The sequence below is a fragment of the Rhinatrema bivittatum genome, chromosome 7 (assembly GCF_901001135.1).
Source record: "Rhinatrema bivittatum chromosome 7, aRhiBiv1.1, whole genome shotgun sequence".
Classification (NCBI taxonomy): Eukaryota; Metazoa; Chordata; class Amphibia; order Gymnophiona; family Rhinatrematidae; genus Rhinatrema; species Rhinatrema bivittatum.
Window position 1 is genome coordinate 312,572,638 of NC_042621.1, and position 18,871 is coordinate 312,591,508.

Genomic DNA, 18,871 nt, shown 5'->3' on the forward strand with positions numbered 1-18,871 from the left:
CTATCTGTAGTGTTTTATTTTAATTTTTATATATTTTTTATTTTTTAACCTTTCATTTTTTAATTTTTAATTTATTCAGAATAAGACTGGAGTCATTATAAAAGTGGATACGGCAATAGAATAACACCTATCTGTCAGCACGTGATAAGCCCTGCTAAATGTGCAGTGAGCTTTTAATAAAATTCTTTTTTTCCTTTTAATTATTATTTTTCATAGAACTTAATTTTGTTTGGTCGGATCACACTATCACGATTTTTAATCATATGTTCTACATCACACCAAGCCACCCTCTCTGTTTCCATTCTAATTTACAATGTGGGTCTAATCCAGACGGTGTATATATGCACTCTAGTATGTATCTTTTTCTGTTTTCCTATGCACCATCTTGTTTTTTGTATACCATTATGTTTGTCACGCATCACAGGGCTCTTTATTTTCTGACATTGTACATGTTTTCATGTTTTTTTTAATTTATGTTATTTTATGAGCCACTGCCATTAGCAATGGTTACATGGAATAGACTTAGTTTTTGGGTACTTGCCAGGTTCTTATGGCCTGGATTGGCCACTGTTGGAAACAGGATGCTGGGCTTGATGGACCCTTGCTCTGACCCAGTATGGCATTTTCTTATGTTCTTATGTGTATGTGTTTTTAATTGTAATATATTTGTTTCTAGTTGCCCCTGAGGCAGTTCTTGGTTATAGAGCGAAACTTGGCCAGAGTCGAGCTAATTTCAAATAAAGGGCATATATATACACCGATCTCCATCACTTTTTTGCTATACAGTCAACTGGATTGGCTTCCGATTTGTTTTCTGGGTCCATCCCTGTTATCGGATATGTCCTTCTCACCGTGGAAGGACATTCTGAGCTACACAGACGGCACATTAAATGTATTACTTCCATCAGAACCCTTTTTTAAAGACAATGAAGTCTTTGATGACTTTTTGAAGAGGTGGGAAGATGCAATTAATTTCAATAAAGGAGTGGTTAGGAGAGCGCTACATGCCTCCACCATGTTGGACTACTGCAGATATAAGAGAATACCAAGAGGATTAAGAGTCAATAAGCCTCCAAGCATGTATCAAGATGATAGCGTCTTCATGAATAATTGAGAGGCAATGCTTAACAAATGCTCCTTGGATCTTATGATCTTGATAATCAAGACAGCTCAGAGAAGAGAAGAAAAATTGAAGGAAGAATTGGATGCACAGTTACAATTTTTGAAAGACAAGGACTTATGTTTCGATATGATTTATGAGGACTACAAAATCAATTTAGATAAATTCACCAAGGATCTTAAGAGGACCAAATATGAAAAATGTTAAAGAGATGAGAATGATTATAAGAATCACATGGGCGGATTTTAAAAGCCGGCGCACAAGGCCCTGCTCGTGTAAATCCGGGCGGATTTATGCGAGCAGGGCCTTGTGCGCCGGCGCACCTATTTTCCATAGGCCGCCGGTGCGCGCAAAGCCCCAGGACGCGCGTAGGTCCCGGGGTTTTTGGAAGGGGGGCGTGTCGAGGGGGCGGGACCTGATGACGCAGTGTTTCGGGGGCGGGGCACGGCATTTCAGGGGCGGGACCGGGGGTGTGGTTTCGGGACGTGGCCACGCCCTCCGGAACCGCCCCCGGGTCGAGTCTCGGCGCACCAGCAGCCCGCTGGCGCGCGTGGATTTACGTCTCCCTCTGGGAGGCGTAAATCCGTGGATAAAGGTAGGGGGGGGGGTTTAGATAGGGCCGGGGGGTGGGTTAGGTAGGGGAAGGGAGGGGAAGATGAGGGGAGGGCGAAAGAAAGTTCCCTCCGAGGCCGCTCCGATTTCGGAGCGGCCTCGGAGGGAACGGTGACAGGCTGCGCAGCTCAGCGCGCGCCAGCTGCCCAAAATCGGCAGCCTTGCGCGCGCCGATCCAGGATTTTAGAAGATACGCGCGTATCTTATAAAATCCAGCGTACTTTTGTTTGCGCCTGGTGCGTAAACAAAAGTACACGAACGCGCTTTTTTAAAAAATCTACCCCACAGTGTATACCCATGGCACAGATCAGAGAAATTCAATAACAACAAATTTAAACAGATACAAAAGTCAGTGACAGCACAACCAATTCCCAATAACTCCAAGGATGCACAACAATATCATGCAGGAACAAGACAAAACACTAGTCCCAACATAGATAGGGGAGCCAAACGCATTAGGAGTGAGAATGATGATAATACTGACCCCTCCGCATCACTTTTTGATCCAGTGCAGAAAGACCTGACAGAGCCTAGACCGGTTTATCAGGTTTTTCAATTGGGAAAATTATGGAAAAAAGACACCATGAAAACAACAGCACAGGAGAAAAAATGGGAAATACCACCGATAAGGGGGAGAGGGGACTACATCCGATATTAGAAAACAGTCTGAACGAAGGCAGTCGAGTGGTTAATATATCAAGCAAAATTTTAAATTCTGATGAATTAGCAGTTCTTAACAAAGGTTTATCCTCTGTTCCAACAAGCACTTACAATGCCTTTAAGACTAGAGTAGAACTTTTTAAATTTACTAGAAAACTCAAAATTATTGATATTTTCTCCACTAAACCGTTAACGACAGAGCATTCAGTAGTGAAACCGGTTAGCAAATGGATGCCTGACGGACCTCCTAATCCGATAATTCACACATTTGAAAAATTAATATTGAAGGATATCACAAAGAAAGAGAACAAATTTAGATATAAACACAATATTTCCAAATCTGAAAAAGATGCGATCACTAGTTTAAGTAACGACAAAGTCATAGTTATAAAACCAGCAGATAAGGGCGGAGCTATAGTGGCCCCTATTTTAGAGTATAGTATAATAGGGGCTGATGAGTAAAGATGGCCAGCGCCATCTTTAAAGATGGCGCCGGCCATCCAGTGCTCCTACCATGTGACAGGGGCCGGCCAATGGCACGGATACCCTGTCACACGGTAAGGGCAAAGGGGCATCGGCGCCATTTCTTTTTAGAACAGCTGATGCCTGGGAACGGGAAATCTCTCCCCGAGGCCCCCCTGGATCTCTCCTCTCTCCGAGGCCCCCATGGATCTCTCCCCGAGGCCCCCCTGGACTACCAGGTCATTTTAAAAGGTTTTGGGAGGGGTCGATTTAAAGGGTCGGGTGGGGGTTTTTTTTAGCGGCGCGGGCCTCCCTAAAAAAAAAGGGTCGGGAGGGTGGGGGAGGCTAAGGGGGGTCGATTTAAAGGGTCGGGTGGGGTTTTTTTTGTTTTTTTTTATCGGCGCCATTTTAATTAGAGGCAGCCAAAATGGCGCCGATGGCCCGAGAGCGGGAGATTGTGCCGGGACTCCCCCCCCCCCCCCACTGGACCACCAGGTAACAACATTTTTGGGGGGTTCGGGAGGGTGGGGGAGGGTAAGAAATTGGTTTTAAAGGGTCGGGGTGGGTTTAGAGGTTGTTTTGGTGTGCCGGTTTTCCCACCCTCCCCCAAATAATTCCTGTGCCCTATTTAACGATACAATACAAATGCCCTTGATGATAAATCGGGGACATTTGTATTGTATCGTGCACTCTAACGATTTAGGACGATTTTAAAATTATCTGATGATAATTTTAATCATTCAAAAACGATTCACATCCCTACTACAGGTCCTTCCAGCTTTTCAGGGTAAAGATGTAATGATTGCTAATAAAAGGGAAAGAAACCTTAAAGAATTTCTATCACCATCAGCAGTACCAGTTGATCCACCCAAAGAAAAAATACCGATTGGGCACGGCCCGTGTGGCACTTGCAGTGTCTGTTCTGTTAATCTCAAAAGCTTTAAAGATTGGAACCACAGATAGGGTTTACAGATTACAGAGATCCACCAATTGTAAGAGTTCCAGGGTCCTATACGCTGCTATTTGTCCTTGTAATAAGTGGTATATAGGTAAGACAGACAATTCAACAAAAGGATAATAGAACATAGGAGTGCGATTAATAGACTAAGCAAGGGAAAACCCTTAGAAGCCCATTGTATCGAGACAGGTCACAAGTTTATAGACTTTAAATTTTGTATATTAAAAAACCTTATGTAAATTGGAGAGGGGGAGATTTTAATAATATATTACTTAGATTTGAACAGAAATTCATATTTGAGTTCAACACTATGGGGTACATTTTAAAACACAGTGCGCGTACTTTAGTTCGCACACCAGGCGCCAACAAAAGTACGCCGGATTTTATAAGATACACGCGCAAGGAGGTGCACATTTGTGCAACTTGCAAGCGCCGAGCCCTGCGCGCCCTGCCCGTTCCCTCCGAGGCTGCTCCTGAGATTTGGAAGAGAATTCACTGATGAGTGGTTTCAGAAGTGAAACATGAAAATCGTTATGGATATTCAATCCAGGTGGTAACTTCAGACTGTAGGTAACATTGCCAAGACGTTGGAGGATTGGAAATGGTCCAACGTAGCGAGAAGCAAATCAAGAGGAGGGTATCTTCAGTCTAAGGTGCTTAGTGGATAGCCAGACATTGTCACCAGGTTGAAAGATAGGCGCTTTGGAATGATGAGCTTCATAAAACCTTTTGGCTCGATCACTCGCTTTGAGTAGCATTGCTTTTGTCTGAGTCCATTATTGATGGATTTCTTCAGCAGTGGATTGAGCTGCTGGGGATGTCACCGAGAGCTTAAGAACATAAGAACATAAGAACATGCCATACTGGGTCAGACCAAGGGTCCATCAAGCCCAGCATCCTGTTTCCAACAGTGGCCAATCCAGGCCATAAGAAACTGGCAAGTACCCAAAAATTAAGTCAACTTAATTAAAAGCAGGAAATGGACTTCTCCTCCAAGAACTTATCCAATCCTTTTTTAAACACAGCTATACTAACTGCACTAACCACATTCTCTGGCAACAAATTCCAGAGTTTAATTGTGCATTGAGTAAAAAAGAACTTTCTCCTATTAGTTTTAAATGTGCCCCATGCTAACTTCATGGAGTGCCCCCTAGTCTTTCTACTATCCGAAAGAGTAAATAACCGATTCACATCTACCCGTTCTAGACCTCTCATGATTTTAAACATCTCTATCATATCCCCCCCTCAGCCGTCTCTTCTCCAAGCTAAAAAGTCCTAACCTCTTTAGTCTTTCCTCATAGGGGAGCTGTTCCATTCCCTTTATCATTTTGGTAGCCCTTCTCTGTACCTTCTCCATCACAATTATCTCTTTTTTGAGATGCGGCGACCAGAATTGTACACAGTATTCAAGGTGCGGTCTCACCATGGAGCGATACAGAGGCATTATGACATTTTCCGTTTTATTCACCATTCCCTTTCTAATAATTCCCAACATTCTGTTTGCTTTTTTGACTGCCGCAGCACACTGAACCAACAATTTCAATGTGTTATCCACTATGACTCCTAGATCTCTTTCTTGGGTAGTAGCACCTAATATGGAACCTAACATTGTGTAATTATAGCATGGGTTATTTTTCCCTATATGCATCACCTTGCACTTGTCCACATTAAATTTCATCTGCCATTTTGATGCCCAATTTTCCAGCCTCACAAGGTCTTCCTGCAATTTTTCACAATCTGCTTGTGATTTAACTACTCTGAACAATTTTGTATCATCTGCAAATTTGATTACCTCACTTGTCGTATTTCTTTCCAGATCATTTATAAATATATTGAAAAGTAAGGGTCCCAATACAGATCCCTGAGGCACTCTACTGCCCACACCCTTCCACTGAGAAAATTGTCCATTTAATCCTACTCTCTGTTTCCTATCTTTTAACCAGTTTGTAATCCACGAAAGGACATCGCCACCTATCCTATAACTTTTTATTTTTCCTAGAAGCCTCTCATGAGGAACTTTGTCAAACACCTTCTGAAAATCCAAGTACACTTCATCTACAGGTTCACCTTTATCCACATGTTTATTAACTCCTCCTTCAAAAGCCATGCTGACTTTGTTCCATTAAACCATGTCTTTCTATATATTCTGTGATTTTGATGTTTAGAATACTTTCCACTATTTTTCCTGGCACTGAAGTCAGGCTAACCGGTCTGTAGTTTCCTGGATCGCCCCTGGAGCCCTTTTTAAATATGGGGGTTACATTAGCTATCCTCCAGTCTTCAGGTACAATGGATGATTTTAATGATAAGTTACAAATTTTTACTAATAGATCTGAAATTTCATTTTTTAGTTCCTTCAGAACTCTGGGGTGTATACCATCCGGTCCAGGTGATTTACTACTCTTAAGTTTTTCAATCAGGTCTACCACATTTTCTAGGTTCACCGTGATTTGGTTCAGTCCATCTGAGTCTTTACCCATGAAAACCTTCTCCAGTATGGGTACCTCCCCAAACTTGCCAAAGTTTATGCATTATCCTATTTTCTTCTATTGGATCCTTCTTCCAATTTTTGAATGAAGATCTTTTGGCTAAAATAGCTTCTTTCACCTCCCCTTTTAACCATGCCGGTAATCGTTTTGCCTTCTTTCCACCTTTCTTAATGTGTGGAATACATCTGGACTGTGCTTCTAGGATGGTATTTTTTAACAATGACCACGCCTTTTGTAGCTGCTCCTTTCAGTTTTTTTCTATTTTTCTCATTTTATCAAAGTTTCCCTTTTGAAAATTTAGCACGAGAGCTGTGAATTTGCTTACTGTCCCCCTTCCAGTCGTTAAATCAAATTTGATCATATTATGATCACTATTGCCAAGCGGCCCCACCACCGTTACCTCTCTCACAAAATCCTGTTCTCCACTGAGAATTAGATCTAAAATTGCTCCCTCTCTCGTCGGTTCCTGAACCAATTGCTCCATAAAGCTATCATTTATTCCATCCAGGAACTTTATCACTCTAGCTTATCCCGATGATACATTTACCCAGTCAATATTGGGGTAATTGATGTCTCCCATTATTACCGCACTACCAATTTGGTTAGCTTCCCTAATTTCTCTTAGCATTTCACTGTCCGTCTCACCATCTTGACCAGGTGGAGGTAGTATACTCCTATCACTATATTTTTCCCCGACACACGAGGGATTTCTACCCATAAAGATTCAATTGTACATTTAGTCTCGTGCAGGATGTTTATCCTGTTGGACTCTATGACATCCCGGACATAAAGCACCACACCGCTTCCCAGGTATTCCTCTACTTACCACAATATTCCTGCATGCAGTCTTTCACACAGCCTGCAATAAGAACATCCCACGCTGGGGCATTTACCTGTCTCATCTCTTTGTAGTTGTGGTGCTTAAAATCCAGATTATCTGTGGTCGTCATTTCATTGCGTCTATGATAATAGTTAATAGGATCTATAGGAAAAATAGAACACAGTAAATATTAATACTCATGAAACTATTCAAAAAAGATATAATTGCGATGGAGAAGGTACAGAGAAGGGCGACCAAAATGATAAAGGGAATGGAACAGCTCCCCTATGAGGAAAGACTAAAGAGGTTAGGACTTTTCAGCTTGGAGAAGAGACGGCTGAGGGGGGATATGATAGAGGTGTTTAAAATCATGAGAGGTCTAGAACGGGTAGATGTGAATCGGTTATTTATTCTTTCGGATAGTAGAAAGACTAGGGGGCACTCCATGAAGTTAGCATGGGGCACATTTAAAACTAATCGGAGAAAGTTCTTTTTCACTCAACGCACAATTAAACTCTGGAATTTGTTGCCAGAAGATGTGGTTAGTGCAGTTAGTATAGCTGTGTTTAAAAAAGGATTGGATAAGTTCTTGGAGAAGTCCATTACCTGCTTTTAATTAAGTTGACTTAGAAAATAGCCCCTGCCATTAGCAATGGTAACATGAAATAGAGTTATTTTTTGGGTAATTGCCAGGTTCTTATGGCCTGGATTGGCCACTGTTGGAAACAGGATGCTGGGCTTGATGGACCCTTGGTCTGACCCAGTGTGGCATGTTCTTATGTATATAACAAATTCCATTCTGGGTCAGGCAAAAGGTCCATGATGTCCAGCATCATGTCTTCAACAGTGCCTAATCCTGGTTATAAGTACCTGGCAGGATCCCAAAGAATAGATTTAATTAATTTTGGTCATAACCAATAATAAGCAGTGGCTTCCCCAAGTCTACATAGCTAATTCTGGTTTATGAACTTTTCCTCCAGTAATTTGTCTAAACCTATTTTAAGCCCAGCTATGCTAATTGCTTTCACCACATCCTCTGGCAACAAATGCTGCAGTTTAATTGTGCGCCGAGTGGGAAAATACTTTCTCTGATTTGTTATATATTAGCTTCCTGGAGAATTCCATAGTCCTAGTTCTACCAGAAAGGGTAAGAAACTAGAGATGTGAATCGTGTCCTCGATCGTCTTAACGATCGATTTCGTCTGGGAGGGGGAGGGAATCGTATTGTTGCCGTTTGGGTGGGTAAAGTATCGTGAAAATCGTTAAAATCGTGAGCCGGCACACTAAAACCCACTAAACCCCACCCCGACCCTTTAAATTAAATCCCCCACCCTCCCGAACCCCCCCCCCCCAAATGCTTTAAGTTACCTGGGGATCCAGCGGTGGTCCGGAATGGCGGCGGTCCGAAACGGCCTCCTGCTATTGAATCGTGTTGTCTTCAGCCGGTGCCATTTTGCAAAATGGCCGCCGCAAAATGGCGGCGGCCATAGACCAACACGATTCGACTGCAGGAGGTCGTTCCAGACCCCCGCTGGACTTTTGGCAAGTCTTGTGGGGGTCAGGAGGCCCCCCCCAAGCTGGCCAAAAGTTCCTGAGGGGTCCAGCGGGGGTCTGGGAGCGATTTCCTGCCGCGAATCGTTTTCCGTACGGAAAATGGTGCCGGCAGGAGATCGACTGCAGGAGGTCGTCCAGCGGGGGTCCGGAACCCTCGCTGAACGACCTCCTGCAGTCGATCTCCTGCCGGCGCCATTTTCCGTACGGAAACGATTCGTGGCAGGAAATCGCTCCCAGACCCCCGCTGGACCCCCAGGAACCTTTGGCCAGCTTGGGGGGGCCTCCTGACCGCCACAAGACTTGCCAAAAGTCCAGCGGGGGTCTGGAACGACCTCCTGCAGTCGAATCGTGTTGGTCTATGGCCGCCGCCATTTTGCGGCGGCCATTTTGCAAAATGGCGCCGGCTGAAGACAACACGATTCAATAGCAGGAGGCCGTTTCGGACCGCCGCTCTACCCAGGGTAATTTAAGGCATTTGGGGGGGGGGTTCGGGAGGGTGGGGGATTTAATTTAAAGGGTCGGGGGTGGGTTTTAGGGGGTTTTAGTGTGCCGGTTTTCCTGCCCTCCCCCTTCCCCCGATTTACGATTTTTTGACGATAAATTGGGGGAATTGGTATTGTATCGTGGCCCTAATGGTTTTTGACGATTTAAAATATATCGGACGATATTTTAAATCGTCAAAAACGATTCACATCCCTATAAGAAACCATTCACTGTTTACCCTTTCTACACCACTCATTACTTTATAGACCTCTATCATATCCCCCCTCAGCTTTCTCTTCTCCAAGCTGAAAAGTCCTAACATCTTCAGTCTTTCCTCATAGGGGAGCTGTTCCATCCCCTTTATCATTTTGGTAGCCCTTCTCTGTACCTTTTCTAATTCTGTTATTTAGTGGCATATCCAGAATTGATTTTTTGGGTGGGCACTGTTGAAGACATGATGCTGGACATCATGGACCTTTTGGTACACCTCCGAACTAAAACTACAAAAACACAATCTCAGAACACAAGAAAAAATATGGCGCAAAGATCCTTCTACTAAGCAACTTGCCATCTACAAGACCCTACTGCATGACTATAGAGCCAACACTCTCAAAGCCAAATGCGACTACTACGCCACCAAAATTCACAACTATTAATTCAACCCAAAAGCCCTCTTCTCTATAATTTCTAACCTCACCAAAACAGCTCCCAAGACACCCTAGCACCAAATGCAACCAGCTTGCTCAATATTTCCACAACAAAATCTCTACCCTTGCCTCCCGCTTTCCCCTTACCTCTTCACCTAACAAATTCACCCCCAAAGAAATAGACCACAAAATGGATGCATTCGAAAGTACCTCCTCCTCTGAAATATCTGCCATACTCAAGAAAATGCGACCCGCTACACACCCCTCTGACATGATCCCCTCCAAAATCCTGCTGACCATCCCAGATAGCATCTCCCAACTGCTAGCTGATATTATCAACACCTCCATGTCCATCGGAGATGTTCCTTCCCAACTCAAATTAGCCATAGTAAAACCCATCCTTAAGAAACCGAAACTTGACCCCTCCGATTTATCCAACTACCGACCCATCTCCAATCTCCCCTTCGTTGCCAAAGTCCTTGAAAAAACAGTTAATACCCAACTGTCAAACTACTTAGACCAGCACCAGATTCTCTTTCCATCACAACACGGTTTCAGAAAGCACTTCAGTACTGAAACTTTACTGCTCTCCCTCACCGACCTCGTCATCAGAGGCTTTGACAAAGGTCATACATTCATCCTTGCACTACTAGACATTTCCGCAGCCTTCGACACTATCAACCATTCTATATTACTCGACAGGCTAGCCGACATAGGCATCTCTGGGACCCCTCTTCGCTGGTTTAATTCATATATAAAGGACAGACACTACAAGGTAAAGATTGAAAACCATGAATCCGAGCCAATCGACATCACAAGGGGTGTACCCCAGGGCTCCTCCTTATCATCCACACTCTTCAACATATACCTCCTCCCCCTATGCCAGCTACTCTCAACTCTCGGCCTCCCGCACTTCGTCTATGCCGACGATGTGCAAATGCTTATCCCTATCACTGACTCCATCCCTAACGCCCTAAAAAGATGGGACAGTGCCCTCTCTTCCATCAACAGTCTACTCACTCAACTCAACTTAGCCCTAAATCCTAACAAGACTGAACTCATGATCATCTCACCACAAGCCATCATCCACGCACCCATACCCTCAGCCAACTCCCCCCCCCCCTCTCCTCCAGTCCTCTCGCAACTTGTAAGAAACCTAGGTGTCACACTTGACTCACAATTCAACCTACAGAAATTTATCTCCTCCACCATCAAAGACTGTTACTTCAAATTACACACCCTCAAAAAACTCAGACCTATTCTACACCTCAATGACTTCAGAACAGCCCTACAAGCCCTCATTTTATCTAAAATAGACTATGCAAATGCTATGCTTTTAGGTCTCCCGAAGAACAGCCTTGCCCCCCTGCAAGTACTTCAAAATGCTGCTGCAAGGATATTAACCGGAACCCGCAGAAAAGAACACATCACGCCCATCCTCAAACAACTTCACTGGCTCCCCATCACAGCCAGAATTCAATTTAAAACCCTCACACTTATCCACAAAGCCATCCACAATCCAGACATGCTCTGTTTCTCAGAATATTTACACATAGGTTCCTCTTCCAGACCCACCAGAGCACCCTACTCCGCAAGCATTAACACACCCTCTCCCAAACTCTTCCATCTAAAAACCACCAAGCAACGTGCGCTATCCCTAGCTGGACCATCCCTATGGAACTCTATGCCCACCCACCTTCGCCTTGAAACCTGCAGGAGGTCGTTCAGCGGGGGTTCCGGACCGCCGCTGAACGACCTCCTGCAGTCGATCTCCTGCCGGCGCCATTTTCCGTACGGAAAACGATTCGCGGCAGGAGATCGTTTTCCGGACCCCCGCTGGACCCCCAGGGACTTTTGGCCAGCTTGGGGGGGCCTCCTGACCCCCACAAGACTTGCCAAAAGTCCAGCGGGGGTCCGGAACGACCTCCTGCAGTCGAATCGTGTTGGTCTATGGCTGCCGCCATTTTGCGCCGCCATTTGAAAAATGGCGCCGGCTGAAGACAACACGATTCAATTGCAGGAGGCCGTTCCGGACCGCTGCCGTTCCGGACCTCCGCTGGACCCCCAGGTAATTTAAGGCATTTGGGGGGGGGTTCGGGAGGGTGGGGGATTTAATTTAAAGGGTTGGGGGTGGGTTTTAGGGGGGTTTTAGTGTGCCGGTTTTCCTGCCCTCCCCCTTCCCCCGATTTACGATTTTTGACGATAAATCGGGGGAATTGGTATTGTATCGTGGCCCTAACGATTTTTGACGATTTAAAATATATCGGACGATATTTTAAATCGTCAAAAAACGATTCACATCCCTAGTTTCTTCATTTCTTCATTTTCTAAAGGTAAGCGGTGGTGGCTTTCAGCTTATTTGTATGTGTGCAGATTGGTTCATTGTTCTTTTATATTATATTTTACCTTTTGTTGGCTGTGGCAATGGATGCCTAGTCCTGGAGGAGCAATTGGGCATCCTTAAAAGGGTTACCAATGCTCAATTCTTGGACTTCGATTGGAAGAAGGTGTCCACAAATGGGTTTTTTAACGACGTCCCAGTCATGGACATCGATTTTACCACTGTATAGATGCCAGACGGGAGACCTCCGGGAACCACCGTTCTTACCCAGCATTGAGCGTCCTTGTACTCAGACTTCTTAAGGCCCCCGTAAATCGCTTTAGCGACACACAAGTTTGGGTGTCGATTACAGGCCCAGGCCTTGTGAGTCGGCACAAGGCCCATTAAAGGACAGGCATTTAGGAATTGGTTGTCTATAAACAGGCCTTTTTTAACAGATGCCCAATTCGAGTATGCCAACAAAGCAATTAGATTTGGGCACCCGTTAAAGGCCTCTTATTTTCCTGCTTCCAGGGTAGCCCTTGTAATTCCAATGATTGCCTGTTTTACTATGAGTCCATGCTCTCTGGGAGGCCTGTGACATATCACACAAAGCAAACCTCGGTATGTTACTAGGAATGGTTTGGAAATTCCTTTGTTTTCTCATTTATCACAGTCTTTTTGAAATCGCCAATAACAGGTGTACAATGCGTTTGTTCCCTGTCTCTGTTTTAACAGCAATCGAAATGGAGAACAACGGTCACAATGCTAATGGCCAAGAGGACGGTCAGCTGAATGGAGGAAAATGAAAGTTGCCTCAGGAGGATAGATAGGCATCTGCACAGGAAGAGCAGGCAGGCCCCAGTGGTCTCCAAAGTCCACCCGAGCATGCACGCAATGTGCGCTTCTCCGATGCCAAGAAGAAGCAGCTGTGCCAGAGTGTCTGTGAGAAGTACAGGGTGCTCTTCAATTCCAAAGCTTCCGCATCAGCTAAGAAGCAAATTTAGGTGTAGATTGCATGAGAGATCAGTCTCCAGGGGGGTCAAGACACGGGATGTGAAGCAGATTCAGCACTACTGGCGTGACACGCGAAGGGAGGTTAAAGAGAAGGCAGGGAAAATCGAGGCTTGCACTCTGACATTGACTCTCCTGGAAGAGCTGATCGTTTCAACTATGCGCCCAGAGGTGGTGGATGGAGAGCTGCACCCGATGGATGTGACAAGAGCGAACAGAAGATGTGTTTTTTGAACTGACTACCGTATTTGCATTGATGTTTCTTTTTTTGGGTGCTTGGGGATTAACACATAATTACTCATTATTGACCATCTATTCCTTTCCTGCAGCTCCACCATCGAACAACATGACCAACCAGAATGTGGAAGATAGTGTGGAAGGAGATTCAGAATCTCCTTCCATGCCGGAATTCATGTTCTCAGCCATTTCTGATGAGTACCCTCCCACTGAAAGCCAATTGGTTGAGGAGAGCCAATTTGAGGAAGAATGGACACTAACCTTACAGGAGGATACCCTGGAAACACAGATGGTGGAGAGACTACAGGGACCCCCTAGAGCAGCAGGAGCAGATGGTTGGTATGCCCATCATTTGCCTTGATGAGCTGGCCAACAACATGGTAACCAACCTGATTGCACAGCAGCAGGGTCACAACGCTACTGTTGCCGAGGGGGTGGCATGACATACACTCTATTCTCCAGCAAATACAGCTTGAGAACACTGCATTCATGAACACTATGATGTCCCTGGTGGGCCAACTGATCAGCACCATGCAAGACTTATCAAAAACCTTCTGGTCACGGAACCGACAATGACACTTTCTATTTCTTACTTTTTCCATTAAAATAGTTTTGTTGTCTGTTACTGCCGGAGCACACATGTTATAAAATTGGATAGCTGCTCGCACATGCAAGAGAGGATTTAAAAATGTGGATGTGTGGGCAGCGCATGCAGGGGGAGCAAATTTTCCTAAAATAAGCGTGGCGACGCAATCGGACCTTCCCCAGTTCCCTACCTCCCTACCTCCACTTCCTCCCTCTTCCACTCTCCTCCCCACCCCCTAAACCTAACCTAGCTTTCCCTAAATTTTTTATTTTATTACTTACTGCTCCTCCGGAGCAGAAGCAAGTTACACACGCTAGCCAGCTAGCAGCGAGTGCCTCCCCGGAACAGTGGCTATAAATAGATGCAAATTTAACAGGAGGTTACGCCTCATTATAATTGGCCTCACAAAGACTTTCTACAGTTCTTTAAGAGCAAAACTTTCCAAAACAGAGAGACTGACTAATTTCTGACTTACATCTGAAAACAATTCTGTCGTAACAAAGAACTGAATATTCAGATCTTCAAATAATAGTACAAAATCAGAACATAATTGCAAAGAACAATAAAATTTAAAAAGAATGTTAAATTCTTTGCAACAACTCCGGGTAAACAACAAAGCACAAAACATAACCAATTCTGAATTGATACCACAAGGCTTTCGCAAACATTTCCTAGCTCTAAATATACTCTCTTTAAAGGCAACATCGTCTTCTAAAAGATCTCAAGCACTCTAGCTCTCCAGTTACCCCACCCGCCTTGCATAATGCCGATGGGAGGAATCCTGCAGGCCCAGTAAATTTAAAAATGAGATATCCGAATCTGCATCCTACGTTTCTGATAAACACAAAATATCTGGGCAGGTGTTTGCCAACAGTGAAGTAACAACTTCATATTTCTTTCTTAACATATATTAAGGTACATAACTGAAATTTCTAATTCCTTTAAAGGCGCAATTACAGATAAATTCAAAGGTGCCTTTTGTGGCTTCAATGATCTACTCACCAATACCCATTCCCGATCATTTCTTACATGTCGGGATCTAAATGAAGGTAAGGCATATCACCCTCACCCCATCAATACCAGAATATCCATATTATTAATAAAAGTACAAAGATTGCCTATCAGCAGCAGTAACAATTCAGGAAACTGCAGATGAGTGAGTCTGATGACTGTGTCAAGCAAAATGGTGGAAATTATTATAAAGAACAAAATTGCTGAACATATAGATAAGCATAGTTTAATGGGACAAAGTCAACATGGATTTAGCCAAGGGAAGTCTTGCCTCACAGATTTGTTACATTTTTTTGAGGGCATAAATAAACGTGGATAAAGGTGAGCCAGTTGATATAGTGGATCTGGATTTCCGGAAAGAATTAGACATGAGAGACTCAAGGAAATTAAAATTCATGGGATAGGGGGCAGTATCCTAATGTGCATTGCCAACTGGTAAAAAGATAGACAGCAGAGAGTAGGGCTCAATGGTAAATTTTCCCAATGGAGGAAGGTGAATAGAGGAGAGCTCTAAGGATTTGTTCTGCGACCACTGATTTTTAATATATTTATAAATGACCTGGAAATGGGAACAAGTGAGGGGATCAAATTTGCCAATGACACAAAATTATTTAAAGTTGTTAAATTACAACAGATTGTTAGAAATCACAAGACCACCTCACAAAAGTAGGAGACTGGGCAGGCAAATGGCAAATGAAATTTAATGTGGACAAGTTCAAAGCGATGCACTTAGGGAAGAAGAACCCAAATTATAGCGACAATGCAAGGTTCCACATTAGGAGTCACCACTCAGGAAAAGCACCTAGGTGTAATAATTGATAATATGTTGAAATCTTCAGCTCAGTGTGCAGCAGCAGCCAAGAAAGCAAACAGAATGCTCGGGATTATTAGGAAAGGAATGGAGAATAAAACAGAGAATATCATAATGCCTCTGTATCGCTCCATGGTGCAGCCTCATCTTGAGTATTGTGTGCAGCTCTGGTCACCGCATCTCAGGGAAGATATAGCAGAATTAGGAAAGGTACAGAGAAGGGCGACCAAGATGATAAAGGGGATAGAATAATTCCCCTGTGAGGAAAGGTTAGAGAGGTTGGGACTTTTCAGCTTGGAGAAGAGACGGTTGAAGGGAGATTGATAAGAGGTCTACAAAATAGTGAGTGGAATGGAATGAGTAAACATTAATTGGTTGTTTACTCTTTCAAATAGTTCAAATACCAGGACACACACATGAAGTTATAAGGTAATACATGTAAAACTAACAAAAGAACATATTTTTTTACTCAACGCCTAAATAAGCTCTGGGATTTGTTGCCAGAGGATGTGGTGAAAGCTGTTAGTGTAGCTGTATTTAAAAAAAGGTTTGGACAAGCTCCAGGACAAAAGACATAATTAAGGTGGACTTGGGGAAATCCACTTCTTATCCCTGAAATAAGCAGCTTGAATCTATCTACCCCTTGGATTCCTGCCAGGTACTCATAACCTGGATCAAGTCAGGCAGCAGAGAAACCAAATCCAAGTCCAGCAAGGGATTGAGGCAGGCAGCAGAGAAACCAAATCCAAGTCCAGCAAGGGATCGAGGCAGGAAGAAGAGAAACCAAACCCAAGTCCAGCAAGGGATTGAGGCAGGAAGAAGAGAAACCAAATCCAAGTCCAGCAAGGAATCGAGAGAGGCAGCAGAGAAACCAAATCCAAGTCCAGCAAGGGATCAAGGCAGGAGGAAGAGAAACCAAATCCAAGTCCAGCAAGGGATCGAGGGAGGCAGCAGAGAAACCAAATCCAAGTCCAGCAAGGGATCAAGGCAGGAGGAAGAGAAACCAAATCCAAGTCCAGCAAGGGATCGAGGCAGGAGGAAGAGAAACCAAATCCAAGTCCTGCAAGGGATCGAGGGAGGCAGCAGAGAAACCAAATCCAAGTCCAGCAAGGAATCGAGGCAGGAGGTAGAGAAACCAAATCCAAGTCCAGCAAGGAATCGAGGCAGGAGGTAGAGAAACCAAATCCAAATCCAGCAAGGGATCGAGGCAGGAGGAAGAGAAGCCAAATCCAAGTCCAGCAAGGGATCGAGGCAGGCGGCAGAGAAACCAAATCCAGGTCCAGCAAGGGATTGAGGCAGGAGGAAGAGAAACCAAATCCAAGTCCAGCAAGAGATTAAGGCAGGCAGCAGACAAACCAAATCCACATCCAGCAAGGGGTCGAGGCAGGAGGAAGAGAAACCAAATCCAAGTCCAGCAAGGGATCGAGGCAGGAGGAAGAGAAACCAAGTCCTGCAAGGGATCGAGGCAGGAGGAAGAGAAACCAAATCCAAGTCCAGCAAGGGATCGAGGCAGGAGGAAGAGAAACCAAATCCAAGTCCTGCAAGGGATCGAGGGAGGCAGCAGAGAAACCAAATCCAAGTCCAGCAAGGGATCGAGGCAGGAGGAAGAGAAACCAAATCCAAGTCCAGCAAGGGATCGAGGCAGGCAGCAGAGAAATCAAATCCAAGTCCAGCAAGGGAACGAGGCAGGCAGCAGAGAAACCAAATCCAAGTCCAGCAAGGGAACGAGGGAGGCATAGAGAAGGTCACAGACAGTGAAACCAAGCACTACACAAGGCTGTTGCCAAGGCAGGGAAGTGCAGTAGAGATGGTATTTAAATCTCTAATGTTCGCGCTCTCACCGTGGGAACGTCTGGCAGGGACGCTCAGTATGATGAGGGAGGGGGGGAAGCCACGATGGAGCACACGTCCCATTGCACTCCTCTCTGAGGAAGCCACTACTGACAGCAGCCATTGCCATGCTGCGAGATCACCAGAGACAGGCAAGGTCCCGCTTGATTCTTAACGGGCCTTATCTTCTCTATGTGCCCCCGTAACCCCTCAATAATCTAACAGTCCAAGTGATGGCTTAACAGAAGGCTTGGGGGTAATATGCACAGAACAGCACTTTCTACCACCCTTACCAGAAGGCTTAGGGGTATCCGAAATGGAGTGGCAATTGCTACTGCCCTTAAAGATGGGTTGGGAGCAGCAGTTGATATTGTAGACTAGATGGAGCATTTTGGTCTTTATGTGCTGTCATTCGCTATTTTCCTACGTTACTATGGCTCTGCAGGAGCTTTCTCCTTCAAGGGAAAAGCCCAAGGTGTGAAGTATTTCTCCTCAAGGTGACGCAGCCAAGAGAGTGGGTCCAGAGTCCCAAGAGATGAAGGAGAGTCAGTATCCCACATGAGGCTTTGACTTGGATTTGGAGATTCTCAGAAGAATGAGAGTTGGGAGCACCAGGGAATATGCCTGAAGGGGAGCTGTGGTGCAATGGATTCTGCAGGGGTGCACCCTTCATGGGTCTATAGAGAGCTCAATGTGTCCAAGAGTGCATATCTGTGGTATCACGACTGTGATAGCAGAGTCTATGCATGGAAAACATAGAGAACTAGGAGAGCAAATGGTTCGAAGCTACAATACCAGCACACCTGCTGAATACAAACTAAATGTAACTTCTCTTAACCTAGGGGAAGGTGTAGAAGGAACGTTAGTACATTCAACCTTCCCTTAGCATATCTGTGAAAGTCTATGTGCCTCCATGTACTCTGCGATTACTCTGCTGGTGATAACTTCAGAAAATAACAGTTTTCTTCTTGGAATATTCCTACAGAGTGAGTCCTGTTGTTCCTGGTTGTGAGGATCAGAGCAGTCAGGGGGGCCATAGAGGGGATGTTTCAATGGTTAAGATCCCTTTCCAGCTCAGGTTTTCTTCACACCCTCCTTGCCTCTGGGCCAGGATCCATAGACCATCTGCTTGACCCCAAATCTTATTGAAGCACCCTGAGAGGTCGGCGCTCTACTCAGGTTTCAGACCTGCTCACTTTTTATGTGCCCTGTCCAGAGGGGGCTTAAATTTCTTTGCACAATGTATAGTCCCTATTT

The 18,871-nt window shown here is 44.7% G+C and overlaps 1 protein-coding gene across 5 annotated transcripts in view; it reads right to left on the reverse strand.

The window, feature by feature from the left end:
• CPXM2 (carboxypeptidase X, M14 family member 2) overlaps positions 1-18,871 on the reverse strand; it is a 211,417-nt gene that overhangs the window by 65,642 nt on the left and 126,904 nt on the right. For all 5 annotated transcript variants that reach the window (XM_029610606.1, XM_029610602.1, XM_029610603.1 and 2 more), the window contains one exon: positions 7,195-7,283. In XM_029610606.1, the coding sequence (XP_029466466.1) occupies positions 7,195-7,283 (89 nt within the window). The remainder of the gene's footprint in view (positions 1-7,194; positions 7,284-18,871) is intronic.